This window comes from Dendrobates tinctorius, unplaced genomic scaffold (assembly GCF_039654945.1).
Source record: "Dendrobates tinctorius isolate UK_male_01 unplaced genomic scaffold, ASM3965494v1 ptg000114l, whole genome shotgun sequence".
NCBI classification, from domain to species: domain Eukaryota; kingdom Metazoa; phylum Chordata; class Amphibia; order Anura; family Dendrobatidae; genus Dendrobates; species Dendrobates tinctorius.
Genome location: NW_027361782.1, coordinates 2411301 through 2433958, shown reverse-complemented (window position 1 = coordinate 2433958; position 22658 = coordinate 2411301). Strand labels below are relative to the sequence as shown.

Below are 22658 nucleotides of genomic sequence, written 5' to 3'. Positions count from 1 at the left end.
CCAGTCAGGTGTCTGTCCAGCCTCTGTTTGAAGACTTCCATTGAAGGAGAACTCACCACTTCTCATGGCAGCATGTTCCACTCATTGATCACTCTGTCAAAATTTTTTTTCTAATATCTAATCTGTGTCTCCTCCCATTCAGTTTCATCCCATTGCTTCTAGTCTTTCCTTGTGCAAATGAGAGCCGGACATTCTCTCGCGATCAACGATGGACAGCGGGGGAGCCGGTCGGAGGTAAGTATCACACATAGCGATATCGCTAGCGATTAAAATGCCCTTAAAAGGCAAGAATTCCAAAATTATCAACGTTTTCTACCGACTCAGGTTCACCTATCAGCAAATTAGAAAATTATGTGCATAATACAGAATATAAATGCTATAATACTGCTCCTATGTACAAGAATATTACTACTATAATACTGCTCCTACATAAAAGAATATAACTACTATAATACTGCTCCAATGTACAAGAATATTACTACTATAATACTGCTCCTACACAAAAGAATATAACTACTATAATACTGCTCCTATGTACAAGAATGTAACTACTATAATACTGCTCCTATGTACAAGAATATATCTTTTATAATACTGCACCTATGTACAAGAATGTAACTACTATAATACTGCCCCCTATGTACAAGAATATAACTACTATAATACTGCTCCTCTGTACGAGAATATAACTATAATACTGCCCCTATGTACAAGAATATATCTACTATAATACTGCTCCTATGTACAAGAATATAACTACAATAATACTGCCCCTATGTACAAGAATGTAACTAATATAATACTGCTCCTATGTACAAGTATATAACTAAAATAATACTGATCCTATGTACAAGAATATAACTACTATAATACTGCTCCCTATGTACGAGAATATAACTACCATAATATTACCCCTACCTACAAGAATATAACTACTATAATACTGCTCCTATGTACAAGAATATATCTACTGTAATACTGCCCCAATATACAAGATATAACTACTATAATACTGCTCCTATGTACAAGAATATAACTACTATAATACTGCTCCCTATGTACGAGAATATAAATACTAAAGTATATTATTTCTCCTATGTACAAGAATATAACTACTATAATACTGCTCCTATGTACAAGAATATAAATACTAAAGTATATTATTTCTCCTATGTACAAGAATATAAATACTAAAATACTGCTCCAATATACAAGAATATAACTACTATAATACTGCTCCAATATACAAGAATATAACTACTATAATACTGCTCCTATGTACAAGAATATATCTACTGTAATACTGCCCCAATATACAAGATACAACTACTATAATACTGCTCCTATGTACAAGAATATACTGTAAATACTAAAGTATATTATTTCTCCTATGTACAAGAATATAAATACTATAATACTGCTCCTATTTGAGACAGATCTTGATAAGACTATGGACTCCCTTGTAAAAAAGATTCAGGATTCCCAAACTTCCAAATTCAATAGGGACTCTAAAGACTATTTGTCTAAGAGGGTTTACTTATGGAGACAGAATACCATTCAGCCTTCCTCACGTAAGGCTTCATCTGCTCTATCCATTTCCTCCATGAGTGGGCGGTCTGATTTATCTTCTACATCTTCAGTATCCGCTTCCAACCATGAGATGGCGAGACTACGGGACCACACGTTTCATCCCTATAAACGGAATCCGGTGCCCTCTGGACATGATAACAAGGTGATTAACTTTAGTGGCTGTTTGCTTTCTGCGGCCGATCTGCGGCTCCTCAGTAGGGGTCTCTCTTTTTCTCCAGCCTCTGGATTTGATCTATTTGACACTATAAAGGATCTCCATATATTTGCGCGATCGTTGCTATTTAAGAGATATTTTCACTCTAACAACATGCAATCCCTGTTTCCCACAGAGGAGGAACAGGCGGCGCTAACTATATTGGAGGAGTTGGCATCTGGAAATGAGAACGATGGAGGTAAGATCCCCCCGTCTATTCGTCCAAAATCCAAGAAGTTCCCCCCATTATCCTCTTGTGCCACCATTGACATGTTCGTACGGGTGGTCACAGAGGAATTCTATAACATTCCTCGTTTTGTCATCAACGATAACATTACTCATGAGGAGAGATGTAGGTTGAGATCACTTCAAGATATACCTGGGGTTCTTATCAAACCGGCTGATAAGGGTGGTAATGTCGTCCTGTGGCCGGTAGATATGTATGAGAGGGAGGCATTCAGACAACTTAACAACACTGTTATAAAAAATTAACGTATAATCCCCTCTCTGCATATTCCGCCATGCTGGAGACCATCTTAAAAGACGCCACACAGGACGGCATTATCACCAGGGAGCTGTGTAATGCATTAATTGTTTCTGAACCCAAGGTCTCTACCCTATATCTTCTCCCCAAAATACACAAGAGTTCCTCTGTGCCACCCGGGCGGCCTATTGTCTCGGGACGGGGGAACTTCTTGGAAAACATTAATAAATGGATCGATTTCCACCTACAACCCCTTGTCACCAACCTTCCCTCCTTTCTCAGGGATACCGGGGATTTGTTGCGCAGGGTCGACGGGCTATGCCTTGGGGGTGATACTCTTTTGGTCTCGGCAGATGTTGAGTCCCTTTATACCAATATCAAACACACCGATGGCCTTAGGGCTGTCAAATATTTTCTAAACACGTCCAGTCTTTGTTTAGGAATTAGGGACCTCCTGCTGAGACTTCTTGAGTTCACCCTGACACACAATTTCTTTGTGTTCAAGGGGTCCTTCTACCTGCAGCTCCAGGGGACCGCGATGGGAGCGGCCTATGCGCCCTCCTATGCGGGTCTTTTTCTGGGGCTGTGGGAGAGGGACCTCTTCATGTCAGACGAGGGCCTCTCAATGTGCCGTGTCCCCTTTTGGACACGGTACATTGATGACATTTTCTTCGTCTGGCATGGCACGCCCGTCGACCTTGAACAGCTCATTATTCTCTTGAATGGCAACGATCTGAACATTCATCTAACATTCTCCTACAGTGGGGAATCTCTGGATTTTCTAGATGTTACTATTAAGAGGGACCATGCTGGGGTCCTACAGACGGACATCTTTAGGAAAGTTACCGCCACTAACTCTCTGTTACATGCCAGTTCAAGTCATCCCAAACATATCATCCGTGCCGTTCCTGTGGGGCAGTTTCTGCGACTTTGTAGGCTCTGCTCCACGGACGATGATTTCTTTCGACAGGCCGTAACTTTGCGTCAACGTTTTTTGGCACGTGGCTATAGCCACAGGTCCATCAAGCGGGCCTTCAATAGGGTTAAGTATGCTTTGGAGTTGACCAAAGGGATGGCTGCACTTACGATAACCGTGCAGTCCCTGCAAGTGTCTTCCAAAGAAAAGATCCAGCTTGCTTCCAGTCCAGAGGATGTCCCGTGGCTCCGGAGAAGGAGAACCCCACCACTTCGAGGAAGGAACAACGATCGCTATGACCAGGACGGATGTCCCATCTGTTGTCGCTGCTACAAGGCAGGTCATCTTGAAAGATATTGTCCTTTAAACGAGCAACCCCTGGGGCAGAGGGCCAACCCCCAGGAATAGGATCCCCAGGCCCAAAGAACTGGAGAGCCAAGTATGTGGGAGGGAGACCAATCCTTCCTGTTGTGATTGACGGCATCCCCATGAACGCTTTGCTGGACACTGGCTCCCAGGTGACCACGATGCCGTACATTCTGTACAAGAGGTATTGGGCTGATTCAGAACTTACCCGGGGCCCAACTGATGAACTGACAGTAGTTGCTAGTAATGGTCAGTCTTTACCGCAGATAGGATGTAAAGAAATTACTGTCAAAGTCGGGCGGGTAGAGCTGAAATCTCAGGGCCTGATAGTTGTTGATATTGATCGACGTGAATGTAATCCCATGATGACTCTTGGCACAAATGTAATTGAAAACTGTCTGTCCGAGGTTATTGTCTTGTTGCAACAGGTGGCTGAGACTGCTGGTTCCAGTGAACAACGAGTCCTGCACAAGGAGATCCGAGCCCTGATGCAAAGACAACAGGTAGAACTCTCTGGCGGAGAAATTGGCAGTGTCAGAGTGAGTGACCCCTTCCCCATTGCAATACCCCCCAGATGTGAAATGTTGGTGTAACGCCTTTCCTCGGCGCCTCGTCCCGCTCGCAATTACACGGCCCGCCGGCACTGAACTGCAGTGCAGTTCATGAGCTCAAAGTCGGCCTGGCCAGGGGCCGGATAAAAGTCTTTGGAGGGCCGCATGCGGCCCGCGGGCCGTAGTTTGAGGACCCCTGCACTATTGGGTATTGGCAGGTTCCCATGGCAGAGGCAGACAAGGAGAAAACAGCATTTACCACTCCAATGGGTCTCTGTGAGTTCAATTATATGCCATTTGGGCTCTACACTGCTTCAGGAACCTTTCAACGGCTGATGGAGTGCTGCGTGGGACACATGAACTTTGAGACGGTCCTGTTGTACCTGGATGATGTCATTGTTTTCTCCAAAACCTATGAAGATCATCTGGAGCACCTGGCTGAAGTGTTTGAAGTTTTGTCCAATTTTGGCCTGAAGGTGAAACCTTCCTAGTGCCACCTCCTGAAGCCCAAGGTGCAGTACCTCGGTCATGTGGTCAGTGCAGAAGGTGTGGCACCAGATCCTGATAAGGTCACAGTCATCCGGGACTGGCCGAAGCCCAGCAACCTTCATGAAGTACGCCAATTCCTTGGACTGGTAGGCTACTACCGAAGATTCATCAAGGGCTTTACTGAAATAGCCACCCCTATGCAAAATCTCCTGGTGGGGCAGTCCAAGAAGACCAAACAGAAAAATTCCACCTTTGAATGGACTGAAGAGTTGGAAAGGTCCTTCACCAGATTGAAGATGGCTCTCACAGGAGACAAAGTTCTGGCCTACCCAGATTATGACAAACCCTTTGTGCTGTACACAGATGCCAGCAATGTGGGACTAGGAGCAGTACTGTCGCAGGTACAGAATGGGAAAGAAAGAGTGATCTCCTATGCCAGCATCGAACTATGAGTTTACCATCAAGTACCGGGCAGGGCACAAGAATGCCAATGCTGATGCGCTGTCCAGAATGCCTAACCTACCAGATGCCAGAGAAGACCCTGAGGCTCTTGAAGAGATAGAGCTACCTTCCACGGCCAATTGCGGCCCAATGTGCTCAAGGAGTGAGAAACAGACGGTCAGGCTTGAAGGAGGTCACCCTGAATCCATTGCCCCATCATGATTGGGCAGAAACGCAAGATAGTGACCCTGCAGTCTGCCTGATGAAGGAGCTTCTGACACGAGCTGACTCACGTCCAGAGTCGGATGCTCCTGAAGAAACTCAGCAGTTGTGGAAGGAGAGAGGCCGGCTGTTCATTTATGAAGGGAAGCTGTGTCGGAGGAGTATCAATGCCCGCACTCATGAGCTGGTTTGGCAGGTGATAGTCCCAAACAAAGAGGCATCAATGGTCCTGGAAGCATACCACAATGGAGCTGGACACTTCGGATGGAAGAAGTTGGAAGTATTGCTCCGAGAGAGGTTCTAATGGGCTGGTATGAGGAAAGCCATTGAGAGGTGGTGCCGCGAGTGTGGACAATGTAACCTGCGCAGAAAGGACTGGGACAGCCAGAGAGCTCCCCTACAGCCAATTATCACCAAACAGCCCCTTGAGTTGGTAGCCCTGGACCATGTGAAGCTGGTTCCAAGCCGGTCAGGCTTCATCTATGCACTTACCATTGTGGACCACTACTCACGATTCCTGGTAGTTGTGCCTGTCAAAGATCAAACTGCCAGGACAGCAGCCAGAGCATTCCAACAGCACTTCTATAGACCACATGGGTATCCTGAAAGAGCGCTGACAGATCAAGGTCCAGCTTTCGAGGCAGAAGTGTTCCAAGAATTCTGTAACTTGTATGGTTGTAAGAAGATCCGGACAACACCGTACCACCCACAGACCAATGGCATGTGCGAGAAGATGAACCAGTTAGTGATGGACCTCCTGAAGACTTTGCCCTTGGAGGAGAGGAATCTGTGGCCAGAGAAGTTGCCCAATCTGGTGGACCTCTACAACCATATCCCAGTGAACTCCACCAACTGCACCCCAGGATATTTAGAATCATAGAATCGTAGAGTTGGAAGGGACCTCCTGGGCCATCTGGTCCAACCCCCTCCTCAAAGCAGGATTCACTAAATCATCCCAGTCAGATGTCTGTCCAGCCTCTGAAGACTTCCATTGAAGGAGAACTCACCACTTCTCGTGGCAGCTTGTTCCACTCATTGATCACTCTAACTGTCAAAAAGTTTTTCTAATATCTAATCTGTGTCTCCTCCCATTCAGTTTCATCCCATTGCTTCTAGTCTTTCCTTGTGCAAATGAGAATAAAGTTGATCCTTCTACAATGTGACAGCCCTTTAGATATTTGTAGACAGCTATTAAGTCTCCTATCAGCCTTCTCTTTTGCAAACTAAACATTCCCAAATCCTGCAACCTTTCCTCATAAGACAGGGTTTGCAGACCGGTCACCATTCTGGTCGCTCTTTTCTGAACTTGCTCCAGTTTGTTGATGTCTTTTTTAAAATGTGGTGCCCAAAACTGGACACAATATTCCAGATGAGTTCTGACCAAAGAGGAGTAGAGGGAAATAATGACTTCATGTGATCTAGACTGTATGCTTCTGTTAATACATCCTAGAATTGCATTTGCCTTTTTTTCTGCTGCATCACACTGTTGACTCATATTCAGTCTGTGACCTATTAGTATACCCAAGTCTTTTTCACATGTGCTGTTGCTTAGCCCTATTTCTCCCATTCTGTATATGCTTTTTTCATTTTTATTGCCCAGATTTAGTATTTTGCATTTTTCCCTGTTAAAAACCATTCTGTTAGTTGCTGCCCACTTCTCCAGTTTATTTATATCTTTTTGAATCCTCTCTCTCTCTTCTCTAGTATTAGCTATCCCTCCTAGCTTTGTGTCATCAGCAAATTTAATCAGTTTACCCTCAATTCCTTCATCTAAATCATTGATAAAGATGTTGAACAATACAAGGGCACAGGACAGAGCCCTGTGGTACCCCACTTGAGACATTCTTCCAACTGGATGTGCAGCCATTTACGACCACTCTTTGGGTCCGATCACTAAGCCAGCATTTCCTTGATCCACCCAATCAGTGATTCCATCATAGAAGGAAATTAAGTTAGTCTGACATGACTTATTAGTTACAAACCCATGCTGACTCTGTTTAATCACTTCATTCGTATCCAGGTACTGACATACATGTTGTTTAATAATTTGTTCAAAGATCTTTCCTGGTATAGAAGTCAGACTCACCGGCCTATAGTTGCCTGGGTCCACCTTCTTCCCATTTTTGAAGATAGGAACAACATTTGCTCTTCTCCAGTCTTCTGGGACTTTTCCTGTTCTCCAAGAATTTTCAAAGATTATGGAGAGGGGTTCAAAAATTTCTTCTGCTATCTCCTTCAGTACTCTGGGGTGTAATTCATCTGGACCTGGAGACTTGAATTCATTTAGGTTAGCTAAGTGTTTCCTCACTAGCCGTAATTCATCTGGACCTGGAGACTTGAATTCATTTAGGTTAGCTAAGTGTTTCCTCACTATATTTCTGTTTATAGATATCCTGGATTCTTCTATTCCCTTAATAGGACAGTGAAGAACAGTTGATGTTACATTTCCTTTCTGAGAGAAAACAGAGGCAAAATAGGAATTTAAAAGTTCGGCCTTCTCAACATCCTGTCTTACCATTTCATCATTTTCATCCTGTAAAAATCCTATAGCATCTTTGACTTTTCTTTTACTTTTGACATATCCCCAAAATCCTTTATTATTGCTTTTGACATCTCTTGCAAGCCTCAATTCATTGTCAGCTTTAGCTAATCTGATTTGTGCCCTGCAGGTTCTGCAGACAGCATTATATTCTTCTATAGATATGCCTCCCTCTTTCCATTTTATAAACATTTTTTTCTTCCTTTTTAGCATGTGCTTAAGTTCTGTGTTCATCCATCCAGGTTTCCTTAAATGCTTCCTATTCTTCCCTCTTTTCGGAATTGTTAACATTTGTGCTTTGAGAATTTCATTTTTCAAGATTTCCCATCCTTCCTGGACATTTTTGTCTTTAAGAATATCCAGCCATTGGATCCCTCCAATTCTCTTTCTGAATCCCTTAAAATCTGCCTTTCTGAAATCTAACCTTGACGTCTGAGTCTTCACAGGTCTTCCTCCTCTAGTTATCCAAAATTCTAAAATAGCATGGTCGCTACCTCCTAGGGTCCCAGCCACTTTTACCTCCTCAACCATTTCCTCCCTGTTTATAAGGATTAGATCCAAGGTAGCAGTTCCCCTTGTTTCCTCCCCTACCTTTTGGAAGATAAAGTTGTCAGCAAGAGAGGATAAGAATTTCCTTGACCTGTTTGTTTTGCCTGAGAGAGATTCCCAACAACTGTCTGGATAGTTGAACTCTCCCATGACAACTATGTCATATTTTTTGGAGAACTTGGCCATTTGATGCATAAAGAGTTCATCCATATCTTCAGCTTGCACAGGCGGCCTGTAGTAAATGCCTACAATGGTGTCTTTCCATTGTTCTGGCCTTGTATTCTTACCCAAACAGTTTCCACAGAACTCCCAGTCTCTGAAGCTTCAATCTCTGTGCAGATATACGCGTTTCTAACATACAATGCGACACCTCCTCCTCGTTTATCAAGTCTGTTTCTGCAAATAAGTTGTATCCTTCTAGTCTTGTATTCCAATCATGTGTATTGTCCCACCAAATTTCAGTGATTCCAATGACATCATATTTCTTTTCTTGCATTAGTAGTTCCAATTCTCCTTGTTTGTTGCCCATGCTTTGTGCATTAGTATAGAAACATTTTAGTTTGTGATTGGTTTCTCTTTCTCCAATATTTTTATTAATTAGATTCTTTCGTCTTTGTTCTTCCTTTCCACTTCTAATAGCAGAGTTCGCAATAGCATTTGTCAGGTGTATGGCTTTTTCTGGTCTTTTGCTTCCCTTCCCATGTAGTTCTAGTTTAAAGCTCTCCTTACAAGTGTAGCAAGGCGACTTCCAAATACATGTTTTCCTGTCTTCGTAAGGTGCACCCCATCTCTAGCAAGTAGTCCATCGTAAAGGTAATTCACTCCGTGATCCAAAAATCCAAATTGTTGCTGACGGCACCATCGACGTAGCCAGTTGTTCACCTGCAGAATCTTATTCCACCTCCTTGTTCCATGGCCATCCACTGGGAGGATGGAAGAGAAGACCACCTGCGCTCCCAGTTCTTTCACTTTCTTGCCTAAGTCTTCAAAGTCTCTGCAGATGGTTTCCAGGTCGTTTCTTGCGGTGTCATTTGTCCCCACATGTAGTAGCAGGAATGGGTAGTCATCTGTATGTCTGAATAGTCCTGATATCCTGTCAGACACATCTTTAATTTTTGCACCTGGAAGACAGCACATTCTCTTGAAGTTATATCCGGTCTGCAGATAGCGGCCTCTGTTCCTCTCAACAGGGAATCCCCCATGACCACCACTCTCCGTTTCTTCTTCACAACATTTTTCTTTCTCCATCCTGGAGGACTCTGAAGGCGTACAAGGTTGCTGTTTGTGGGCAAAGTCTTATCCTGATGTACTGTATTTCTTCATCGTTTTCCTGCGTGAGAGCCTGGTACTGGTTCCTGAGAAGTATGGGTGCTGACTGCCTCCTGATCCTCCTGCTTCTCTGGGTCACATGTCTCCATTCCTCTGTTTCTTCAGGTGCACTTCGAATTTCTTCTTTCTGTAACATGAAGAGATAATTCTGCTCTGTCTAAGAACTCTTCACCTTCCTTAATGATCTTCAATGTAGCTAACCTCTCTTCGAGATTTTGCAACTTTTCCTCCAACAGGGACACAAGCTTGCATTTGTGGCATGTGAAGTTTGGCTTTTCCACTGGTAAGTCTGTGAACATGTAGCAAGAAATGCAGCTCACCAAATGGCTCCTGGCCTCTTCCATATTGAGATTTCTTAAAAACGATGAAAGATGAGCCAAAAATTCGTTTTTTTGGCTCATCTCATCTTTTTTGGCTTAATGAGAGCCAGACCTGGTAAGCTGCCTATTGACTTAGACATGGGAGTCCTGACATCTGAAGTAGCGTCACCAGATGCTGATTGGGACACGGAGAGGCAGCAACAGTACCGGAGAGTTCAAGAATGCGTGGAAAGGAGTCTGGCTCAGGCAAGGCAAAAGCAGGAGAAGCTTTACAATCAAAATGCACCTGCCGTTCCTTTGTCGCCGGGGGAGCAAGTCTTGAAAAGGAAGAGAAGATTGCACAATTTGGATGATCAATGGGAGGCTGAACCTTATACCATTCTGCCCTCAAACTTTGATAATACTAAGGTATGCCTTGTTAGCAAAGATGGAGGAGAGACCTCGGCAGCGGTATCGAGAGTTCATTTGAAGTTGTGTCCTGACCAGTTAAAAGAAAGGAAAGAAGAACCAGATAACATCCAAACCATAGTGGAAGAAGAGCAAGAAAAAACACGGGGGCACCACTGACAAGGGATCAAACCCAACCCATACAATTGTATAACACTTAGAAGAAAGAAGAAAGGAAATGGCCAAAAAGGGGATCACCTAGGGCAAGATTTTAGCATAAAAAATTTAACAATCTTTATTATGACTCACAAAACAAGCACACAAACAGTTAAAACCATTTAAAAATCGTCACACATGTGACTAACAAGAATCATTAGGTTCGAAATAGAACCAAAAAACTCACAGCTATAACACTCCACCACAATTAATTGAGACCTGGAAAGATAACCTTTGACAATATAAATGGCATATCATAATAGGGACCCCTTACAGGTTCAGTTGCTAATACAACCCATTGCACATTGTATATACAAAGAAAAGGGTGCCATAATTCTTGAGTTAAATCTTATTGAAGACAAATAAAGCATTCCTCATATGCAAACAGAGACAAGGCATACATGTAACCAGAATAACTTGCTCACATAAATGTTCCCTGGTCCTTAACGTGTTTTTACTGATTCAAATGAGTGTTGCACAAACAGATATTCAATTGCCCCTGTATGACACACCCTGTCCACCTTAGTGAACCTGTAGGAATAAACAGTAAGTCTGATTTAATTATTGCAACATGTCCCTATCTATAAAAGTGGCCTAAGAAGAGGAAGAAGAGAAGATCAGCACAGTGCTTGGAGAATTCCCTGCGCATTGGACTAAAGTGAACGATGCTATAGTGGTGCCAGTGTTGCTGCTTCTCCAATTGGTAGCACAGGAAGATGTGACTCAAGGAAATCCTGAGGATCAGAAAAATCAGGCAGCAGAAGCCACACCAGCAGTGGAGCCAGAGAACCCTCGCCCTGCCAGTGGTGAACCTGCTATGCCCCTGGTGAGTCTAGGAGTTCACAGACAATCTAGTATCCCTGTGTTACATAGAACCCCCAGTAGTGTATCCAGTACACTGCCCACTACACCAGTCTTACGCAGGTCTACCCGCACTACACAAGGTATACCACCCCTTAGATATCGTATATAGCAAAATAGATGTAAAGGTTGAAATTGTAAGTATAAATATGTAACTGTTCTTAAGCTTTGTGCCTACAGGTAACCTGTAAGAGTTTCCTTTGGAATTTGTTTTATGGACACTGAACCACAGGACTTGTGTGTGGTCAAAAACTTTCACCATTTGCCCAGGAATGGACCATGGACATTGATGCTTGGACTTGCCATCATAGGACCATTTTGGAAGCACTTGGTTTTTGTACATTTTTCATTTTTAAATCTTGTACAATTGTTATGGTCTAACCGTTTATATGTTTCATGTTTTTGTTCAGCCCAGGAGTGCTGACTTGCACTAGGGGGGAATGTGGCGCCCCCTGGAGTATGGCCGCCACAATGGCTTTGCCTTCCTCCAGGGGAGGGTAATGCCAGGCTTGGAGGCAATGATGGGTCTCTCTTGCAGTCAATCCATACATGCAACACAGTTCCACTCCAGGCCAGCAGGGGGAACTCTGAACCAGGATTAAGGGGAGGTGTGCTCTCTGAGGGCCAAGAGGAAGGAGTGGTCAGTTAGTCTGCGGAGGGTGAAGTGTGCAGACGTGTAGAGAGAAGCTGGAGGTTGAGCTAGAAAAGAAGAGCTCCCTTGCAGTGAGAACGCAAGAACTGGAGCCTGGTCTCCACGGTTGTACGGATACTAACGGTCCTACAGCAGATACCAGAGGAGTAGGAGGCTGTAAATGCCCTACTCCCATCTAAGACTTGAGGCACAACAGCAGCTTGGATAGAGAGCCAGGACTCAAGAGAAGAGTCCCCGAGAGAGGCTAAAGCTGTCTGCCGTGCAAGTAAGGTTCTTGGGAACATCTGACAGGAGGAAATTCACAGTAACTTAGTACTGGAGTACTTCATTCAAACAAGTGCTAGGTAGGAGACTGCACAGCCCGTCTGCTGAGAGAATCCCTGAGTTGCTTCCAGGCTAGCCTGCTCTGTTACCATCTGTAATCAGGACCCTGGACTGCAGTTATCAAGTAAAGGTACATAAATTGCACCCCGGTGTGTCTTGTCTGCTTCCCACCCTTACGGCACTGCTACATCACCGTGCTATCCACCTCTACACTGCCCTGGGACTATAGCTTCACCTGTGGGGAGCTTTTACACCCTTGCTGCACCCTACCATCAGTCCCAGCGGATCTGCATGCAGCGTCGGCTTACCACCTCCCTTGCCGAGCACCACAGGTGGCATCACGAACTATTCCATTAACTACATTCCCCCATTACTTTGGTGCCCAGAGCCATGGACCGGGTCACCGCTGCTGTGACACATCCCCCTGACACCGGCCCGGTACCAAGTACCCCACAGCCCTAGGAGGGCGACCCAGAGGCTGCTCAGCAGACTCGTCGATCCTGGCGCTCTGCTCAGACCAGCTCTGTGGGTTTTGTTGCTGCTGTCTCCTCTGGTCCAGCTATAGCAATGCATGCAGGTCAGCAGTGAGCTACTCCAGGGACTAAGGCTGGTTTCACACTAGCGTTTGATAGCGCACGATGCGCTGCACAATCAGGCGCACGTGCAATGTTCTCCTATCTTTAACATGGTGATCGCAGGGTCTTGCAAATGTACGCGATCATCAGCATTTAGCGTGCGCTGCACATTTTAGAGGTGTGCGCCCAGACGTGCTGAATGCTACATGTTGCATTTTTTGTTCCGCCTACATACTAAAAAAAAATCGCGCACGCACGTGCAGCACTACAGTCTATGTGATCGCTGACAAGCGCTTGGCACCGCGCACGCCAGCGCCTTGTGCGCGCACGCGCTTTGAGTAAACAATGTCTAGACACTTGTCTAAATCTCCCCCTAAACAAGCAACATTGTTTGGGAGGAGTGTAGATAAAAGAGGGTGTCTTCAGGGTCAGACAATTACTCTACAGACAGCCTTGCAGAGAGCAGACAAAAGCCCAGAAGAGCCTTCCAAGTTTGGATTCAAGCTTCAGGAGCCAAAATGTGAGCATTCTTCAACATAATGTCTGTGTGACCTGTACAATTTTATAATGTACTAATGTTTATTTTGCTTTCATTTCAGCATGTCTTCTTCTGGATCGGTATATTCGCCATCTCGGCAAGAACTGGCCCAAGCTGATCGTGAGGTGACAATCTTGCTGCCTTTGGGTAAGTATAGCTGCCTCTAGAAATGTGTTTTAATTTTTGATTTCTTTACAGACATCAGACACGGGCAGTGAAGAAGAAGTGCGGGAGCGGTCTGAGCGGCAGCAGTCTGAGCGGAAGGATTCAGAGCGGGAGCAGCGTAGTCATGTCGTGGCGAGGAGACGCAATGTGAGTATATAATGTGCTTTTTTTTCCTGTCTTTATTTTCATCTTTTATCTTGCTTCTTCTCTGTTTCTTTTTCTATCTTTTTCATTCTCCAAAATTACAAACATTCTAATATATTTCTTTTTTTCTAGGTTCCACAAAGGGATGACGAAGAAGTCTACATCGACAACGAGCACCTGATCCGCCTCGTTGAGGAGCGTATCCCGTTGTGGGAAAGCCGTGACCAGCAGTACAAAGACACAGTGGTGACCCGGCAGCTCTGGAATGAGGTGGCCGCAGCGATGATGGATGGCTGGGACAGCACCTCTGCAGCTTCCAAAAGGGCGTTCAGTAAGTATAAAGATGCTCTGTGATACTGCATTGATTTCTGGTCCTGATGGTGCTGTTGTTTTTTTGGCAAGATATATTCTTGCATTAAAAACACAAATGCCATGTGGCACAGTGTGATTGATTTTGGTCTTCAACTGCTGCATTGATTTCTGGTCCTGATGGTGCTGGTGCTTTTATGGCAAGATATATTGTATTGAAAAGTTCAATCTGTTGTGTGTGCTGATATTTAAGTTGCATTAAGTGCATTTTATAATTTTCTTTTTTTTTTTTTTCCCCAACAGTGAACAAAATACGCACACGTTGGCGCTCGATGAAGGACCGCTTCAACACTGATGTTCGTGCTGAGGGACAGGTTCGGAGTGGTTCAGCGGCAAGGAGCAGAAGAAAGTGCTGCTACAATCGAGAGTTGGCTTTCCTGAGACCGGTCCTTGCCAGCAGAGCGTAAGTTTTTTTTTTTTTTGTTATTACTATGTGCTTTTCAATTCCACAGGTGATGCTTCTTGTAAATACATGATACTAATGTTTTCCCTTTCTTTTCACAGCGCTTGGAGCAGCACCCTGCAACCTGTCCCGGGAGCGGTTCTTCATCGATCGACCTCGGACCCGTCCCAGCCATCCGACAGCCAGGAAGCATCTTGCAGGTCAGCAACACAGACAGCTGGTGACCAGTAAGCTGGTCCATCAGGTGTTCCTCTGTCCCAGGTCTCTGTCACTGGTTATGCGGACACTACCCACCAGCGGCAGAGGACCTCGGACAGGCCTGTCATGCCCGAGTTCATGCACTTGAGCGAGGCGTTTCAGGCCAGCCTCAAGGCGCTGTCCGCCAGAATGGAAAACGGTTTTTACCACATGGAACGTGGTTTTAACCACATGGAACACCGCTTCCACTCTGTCGACCAGCGCCTTGACCGTCTGGAGGCCGACCTCAACAGACCGGCGCACCATTTTTTCAGTAAAATTGAACAGGGCATGGTGGAACACCTTAGTCCTGAGCAACAGCTGAGTGTGTTACAGGCCTGTAACACTGCTTACTTGCAGGCTATGCAGCAGAATTGGTATGTTCAGCAGTCAGTGGTGTCATTTCCAACAGTTCCACCGCTGACTCGCTTTACCACACTACCGACTTCTGCTGCACACCAATGCACGGCCACCTGCATTCCCAGTGAAGCCGGACACCACTACACCACCCCAAGTCTGAGTGCTGCTGGACACTCCTCCGCCACCACCACTATGTCAAGTGCTGCTCCTGTATGGAGCACCACCACCGCCAAAGCACCACAAGCTGGGAGCCAAACCACCACAGAACCTGCTTGGGCCACTGACACCACCAGTCAACACCAAAGGAGCACCGCCAGCACTCCTCAGGAGCAGAGCACTGCCAGCACTCCTCAGCAACAGGGCACCGCCAGCACTCATCAGCAACAGGGCACCGCCAGCACTCATCAGCAAAAGCGCACCGCCAGCACTCATCAGCAAAAGCGCACCGCCAGCACTCATCAGCAAAAGCGCACCGCCAGCACTCATCAGCAAAAGCGCACCGCCAGCACTCCTCATCTAAGGAGCACCGGCAGAACTCCGCATCAAAGGAGCACCACCACCACTCCTCATCAACGGAGCACCACCATCACTCCTCATCAAAAGATAACCGCCACCAATTCTCCTCCTCGGAGTCCCCAAAGAACTTTGGCTGAGATCCCAGACAGGCAACCTCCTGCTCGGAGCACCGACCCAACTTTCTCCCCTTCTAGGAGCACCGCCACTGCCTCTTGCAGCAGCACCGACACCACCACCACAGAGCAGCAAAGTGGGGATCCACATTCCCTTTTTTACAGGGCAACGCCACAGTCCACCGTCACCAGGCGGTCAACAAAAGTAAGGCGTTCACAGGCTGCCAGTCGGTCCTGGCAGGATATTCCTGCGCCAAAGAAAAAAAAAAAAAAAAAAAAAAAAAAAATCTTTGTTCGTCCATCCACCCTCTCCTCCTAATGTCTCTCAACATGCCTCCTTGTCCATTCCAGAGCTCCCTTCCCCCAGTACTTTTGTCGCCCCTTCTCCTAGAACCCCTTCCTCAACCTCCAGTTGTTCCTCATCTCTCCACACACCCAAAGTATCCCAAACTTCCCCCAAACATTATTCCTAATAAAAATATATATATATATATGTATATTTTTTTGGTACAAAATAAATGTGCACTTGTGCTTTCACAAAATCTGGATTGGTTACTGTGTCTATCGCCAACTACACACACTGCGCTGTACACTTAGCATTTTTGCCACCAGATATCTCCATAACTGACATGTTTCTTGTGTCAGTCTTGGAGATGTGTTGTCAACGAAACAAATCTACATGACTTATCATTTTCACAGCAATCTCTACATTCTTGTAATATTGCACGGTTCCCCAACTCCAGTCCTCATGGGCCACCAACAGATCATGTTGTATGGAATCCTCTTTTTATTCATTACAACCTGATCTGTTGGTGGACCTTGAGGAGTGGAGTTGGGGAACCCTGGTGGATCCAGTCTGTGCAATATACAAGAATGTAGAGACTGCTGTGGAAAAGACAAATCATATAGATTGGTTTCAAATAAACCAAACCAATCTACATGACTTGTCTTTTCCACAGCAATCTCTACATTCTTGTAATATTGCACGGTTCCCCAACTCTAGTCCTCATGGGCCACCAACAGATCATGTTGTATGGAATCCTCTTTTTATTTCATTACAACATGATCTGTTGTTGGACCTTGAGGACAGAAATTGTGGAACCTTGCTGTATCCAGTCTGTGCAATATTACACGAATGTAGAGAGTTACCTACTCAGGAGTATTAGTGAATTCATTATGCACAAAACACAGCATCATAAATTCACTGATACACCTGGCTATTTGCTAATGGTATTGGGAGTGTAAAAACTGAGAATGCACTCAGTACAGGTATCAAAACAGTTTTTTTTATTAACATACCAACAACATGCAATAAAATTTTTTTACAACATTTGCTCTTGCCATTCCACCCGTCCTACATTTGAGTTGAAGTAGGCCGCAAATTGGTCCCTCATTTGGCCAACTTCAACGGATGACCTGAGAGGGTGCTGTGTAAATTCTGGCAAAGGATTAGGAGCAACATCATCAAGATCAAAGTTCAGGTGCTCTCGAGAAATTACAAAATTATGTAGAACAACACAGGCCTTGACCACCTCATCCACTGTTTCCAGTTTAAGATTAATAGCTGTGCCAAGAATGCGCCATCTCGATACAAGTATACCAAAAGCACACTCTAATGTTCTCCTGGCCCTGGTCAGCATGTAATTAAAAATTATTTTTTGTAGGTCTAAGTCCCGGCTGGAGTAGGGTTTGAGGAGATTTTGGCACATCTGGAACGCTTCATCATCAACCATTACAAATGGCTGTGGCGGACCTTCGGTGTTGGGAAGAGGACGTGGCATGGGGAAATCGAAGTTGTTGCCATACAACCTCCTGCCCATGTCTGATGTCCTAAAAGCCTGGGAGTCATTCCCATGGCCAAATGCCCCAATATCCACTGCAATAAACATACAGTCTGCATCCGCAATGGCCATCAGTACAGTAGAAAAGTACTTTTTGTAGTTATAGAACTCAGAGCCAGTTATTTTGGGCTTGATAATTCGGATGTGTTTCCCATCCACCGCTCCTAAACAGTTTGGGAAATTGCATACAGTCCAGAATCTGTCGGCGATTTCCAACCACTTTTCTGCGGTTGGCATGGGCATGAATTTGGGACAAAGAACGTTCCAGAGAGCCCGCAGGTGTCCGCTACAATTCCAGACAACGTGGAGATTCCAATCCGGTACTGGAAGTGTAGTGACGAGTGGGTCTCTCCAGTAGCCAGGAATCTGTAACACAAAGAAAACAATTAATATTTGTGTATACGTAATTTTTTTTTTTTACACACGTTTAATTAAAAAAACAAAAAAAAAAAAAAATTCTGCAGCCTTTGGTTTATGAAAACTATGTACCTTAATGTGACCAGGAGCCGTTCCTCAGGAGTAATCGCATGCCGGAGCTGCGTGTCCTGTCTCTGGATGACTTCTTTTACCCGACCAAGCAAATAGTGAAAGGTTTTTTTGGTCATCCGGTATAATCCGTAAATTTCTCCGGGTTTGCCTGTAGCTCGCTATAGAGGGTGTGGTGCGCTCCACGGATCTCCCAGAGTTCAATAATGGGATGTATCCACATACGCCGCTGCTGCCGTCTTTGCTGCCTCTCTCTCTCCCCCTCTGTTCATGGCAAGCAACGGCATAAGCCTGAGCCGTCCTCATGTCCAGACCCAAGTCAAAGTAAAAGCTCTTCCAGCGCAAATCCATGTTTCTCAAGTCAAATGCAAGCAAATGTGCAGAATTCAGCTGTAAAAAGGGGCTATATAAAGAATTTCCATAAGACACGCCCACTGCTTTCCCATTGCTTGAGTGTGTTGCAAGAATTTTCCAAGGATTTTTTCTCTAGTTTATTGCGCATAAAAAATGCAAACGCATGAAAAACGGTTACAAATGCATAAAAATGCTGCGATTTTTGGTCGTTATGCGCACAATAATGCTACAAAACAACACAGCGTTTACAAGCATTTGTATGCGCTTTTCACATGCGTTTCATGTGTGCTCCTAACGCAGCACAAAAAAACGCTAGTGTGAAACTAGCCTAAGTCCTCCTTTCGGTCCACTGAGCATGCCCTTGGGACGATCTCTCATTGGAGATCGGATGTCATATGCTCAGGTCCTTCTCCAGCTTGGATTGGACCATCAGAAAGGTCAGGAAGGTCCCAGAAGGAGGCTGCTATAAAAGGTTCGCATGGCCTCTTGGCCATGTGCTAGTATAGACTGCATTACCAGACTATGAGGAGTGAGTGATGTATGCATGTATGTCTCTGGTGAATGACTCATTAAGAAATCCCTACCCTTGTTACCCATGTGTTGTGCAGCCTAGCCTGTTAAGCACCCAGGCTTAGGTGTAGGTAGAGGCAGAGTCTCAGACTGGCATCAGTGTCCACCGCTGGCTCTGCATGCCACGGTGCACGTACTCGACACTCCAGCATAGTCAGCGTCTATAGTGGCGTCTGCAGGTGCGACGCCACATGCCCAGATGGTCTAGAGGGACTCTGACCCCATGTCCTTGGGGCAGAGTTCTGTGACCGCATTCTGTGCGCTCCCTTGCCGAGCTCTGTGAGCTTTAAACAGACTCCGGCATTTATGTTCTGCTGTAGTGCAGCTCTGTGAAGCAACAGAGTCCGCCCCTGTACACACCGGGTGATGTTAACCCGAGAGTCTTTTTCTATTACACCGCCATATAGCGTCCGCCATTACTGAGCTGCAGTTTACTACCCCTGCACGGTGGACCCCGGGCTGCGAAAGCACCTTATTACCATCTTTTTATATTTGGTGTGTTCAGCTAGCCCTAACACTGGGGCTAATGATGTTGTGCCCATGGGGTCGGGGGTTGGAGGGATTTCACATTCTGTGATGGTCGCAACACTGTCTGATGATAATGATGCTGCTAATGATAATGTGCATGTGTGACTATCCCCCTTTACCATCTAATCCACAGGGTGTGACAGCCCCCCTTTTGCAGGCCTCGTCCCTGTCAGTCAGCCCAGTGTGACCTGGCAGGTGCCCCCCAGGAATGCCTGGTTCCGCGGCTCCCCATACTTCACTTCCAGCTCCAGGTATATTGGCCAGACATTCAAACGCATTAATGTGGTGCGGTTTAAATACATAGGTGCCAAGGAGGATCTGCCACAACGCAGGTATGTGGTGAGAGAGCTGCTATGCGGCCAGATGGGGTTTGTGTTAAATGAGATACGGGCGGTGTCTCATCTTCAGGACAGGCAGGGCTATGAGGTCAGCTTCAAGCTCATGTCTGACCTGGACAGATTCTGTGCCAATTTCCTCAAGTTCAGAGACACTGAGGGCTGGAAGAAGTTTGTGTTGGTTCCTATCTCCAGACCGGACACAGTCACAGTAAATATCACTTTCTGGAATGAGGCCGTTCCTCCACAGAACATTGAGGTGTGGCTCTGGAGACACTGTGACCTCGTCTCTGGACTCACCAAGGTCAGAGATGAGGATGGTATCTGGACAATAGGTTGGAGGGTCTTGGTGAAACTGCGGCAATATGATAACATCACTGCCCACTTACCCAACTCCTTCTTCATTGGGGAGGAGAAGGGAAGATGTTATTATCCCGGGCATCCCAGAAAGTGCTTCAAATGTGGTGGGAAAGGTCATCTGGCTAACACCTGTACTGTGGTGAAGTGCAGTCTGTGTGGGGCAATCGGCCATGTCGCTGCCGACTGCCGGGACTTCAGGTGCAACCTCTGTGGCAAGATGGGCCACTCTCACAGAGACTGTCCAGACGCCTGGCACAACGTCTACAGAGTCTTCCCTGATGAAGCTGTGATGGCAGGGGCAGAGGCTCAGGAGGATGAGGATGTGGTGGCAGGGGCAGAGGCTCAGGAGGATGAAAATGTGGTGGTAGGGGTGAAAGAGGAGGAGGATTTAATGTCAAGAGAGATGCTGACCAGCTCAGATGCCTACCAGGAGTCCACTCATGTAACACCAGAGAAGCAGGGTACAGAGGGTGCAGAGGGGAACATAGAGGTCATCCCACAGGTCCAGCAGCCTCAGGTAGTCCCACTTCAGCATCACTGTCTGTATCTGATGACTGGAGCATTAATAATCATAATAAAAGGAAGAAAAAGAACACGTCCTCCCAAAAGCCTGAGGCAGAATATGACACTGGTCAGAGTGCTAGTAAGAAGGTCCGGAGTTCTGCAGGTGTGATGGTCGTGTCCAACAAGTATGGAGTTTTATCTGAGTCTAATGGTGACGATTATGAGAAAAAGTTGAGGAAAGTTGATGCTGAGTGTGACAGGGACATAAAGGACCATCCCCCACCAAAACGGAAGCCATTATCTGTAGAATCTAGAGTCTGACATGGTCAACGGTGTTAGACAGAACATCTCTGACTCATAATGATGGCTGCTACTCTGCTTCTTCTATATTGTGCTGTGATGGCGGGGTTCTCATTAACACTGCCCTCGAGTAATTTGAATAGCATTAAGGTGAGGAGTATGAGACACGCGGAATATGAACATCTCACATATCTGGACACAGATGTCATCTTCCTGCAGGAGACACAACTGACATCTCTGGGGCTTATGAGAGAGACAGAGAGGGAATGGTGGTCCGGTCCAACTTTCTGGTCACTGGCTGTGGAGCCTTACCCTGGGGTCGCTGTCCTGTTTAACACCAATGATGTGACTGTGCATAGGATGACGGAGGTGGCCATGGGAAGATGTCTGGTTCTGGAAGTCACTATCCATGGTAGGCGACTCCGGCTAATTAACATCTATGGGCCACAGATGGTGACTGACAGGATCCAGCTGTTTAATGACGTCAAGCCTTACCTCTTCACTTCTCTTCCAGTGGTAATGCCATACTGACATCAGGTGACAGCTCCTGCTCACCGAGGAGAGCTGGGAAAGTGCGGCAGCAGCAGGGGGATAAAAGGGAGTAGCGCGCCAAAAAGGGCAGTCTGGCGCTGGCGCAGAGCAGTGTGGAGGACAGCACAGAGCGCAGACCAGAGAACAACGTGCTCTGCTTCCCCCTCCAGAAAGTACCGGTTTGGTGACGGGCTGTATATGCCCCTGTTGCATGCAGAGTGGAGCCGTGCCAGAAGAGCGGAGCCGTGCAGAGCCGTGTCAGCTAAGAGCTAAGCAGAGTGCTGTACCCGGCATGATAGTGAGTACCGCACGTGCTCTGACCAAGAGTGACCTCAAACTTGACAGACCCCTGTGTGGCGCCCCTGAGGCTTCAGTCGCCACAGAGGTACTGCACCTTCTCCTAAGGTGTAGTGCCCCACCATCCAGGTAAGGTGGGAACTCCTGACCACGCTCCACACCTGCATTACACACACAGGATAGTTCAGTGGGGCCACCTAACAGCTTCAGGCTGGGGGTTAGCAGAGCACCCTTCGTGGAACCCTGCTTCGTAACACGAGATGTGCTGGGAGGCGGGTGGAGAGAGATGATACAAAAGAGTGGGAAGAGTGAGAGTTAGTGGTTAGTTGGTTAGAGGAGAGAGAAGAGAGAAGATGGGTGTCTGAGGGACGTGCTGCAGCAGATCCCAGTGATCTGGGCTGCTGGCACGAGAATGACCAGAGAAAGAGACTGATAAGATTGGTAACCTAACCTTCCATAAGAGAGAGAGAGAACAGATCGGAACGAAGGAGAATAGAAGGATGGTGGGAAGCAGGTTGAGAAAGAGAGAACCCTTCCAGTCCAGTGAGCGTAAAGGCCGGGGCCCGGTCCCCGAGGTTGATTGGATCTTTATGTCCGGCAACAGACACCGGAGGAGTAGAGTTGAGCGAAACGGGTCGAAAAATTTCAAAAGTCGGGTTTCATGAAACGAAACCCGACCCTAGGGTGAGGACGGCCACGAGCT

The 22658-nt window shown here is 46.2% G+C and overlaps 1 protein-coding gene across 1 annotated transcript; it reads left to right on the top strand.

Moving 5' to 3' along the window:
* The first annotated feature begins 1450 nt into the window (after window positions 1-1450).
* LOC141101088 (uncharacterized) lies at window positions 1451-21025 on the top strand. The gene is made up of 2 exons (XM_073589922.1): window positions 1451-2135; window positions 19762-21025. Exons 1-2 carry the CDS (start codon window positions 1451-1453, stop codon window positions 20994-20996), a joined length of 1920 nt encoding a protein of 639 aa, XP_073446023.1. The 3' UTR covers window positions 20997-21025.
* The last annotated feature ends 1633 nt before the right edge of the window (window positions 21026-22658 follow it).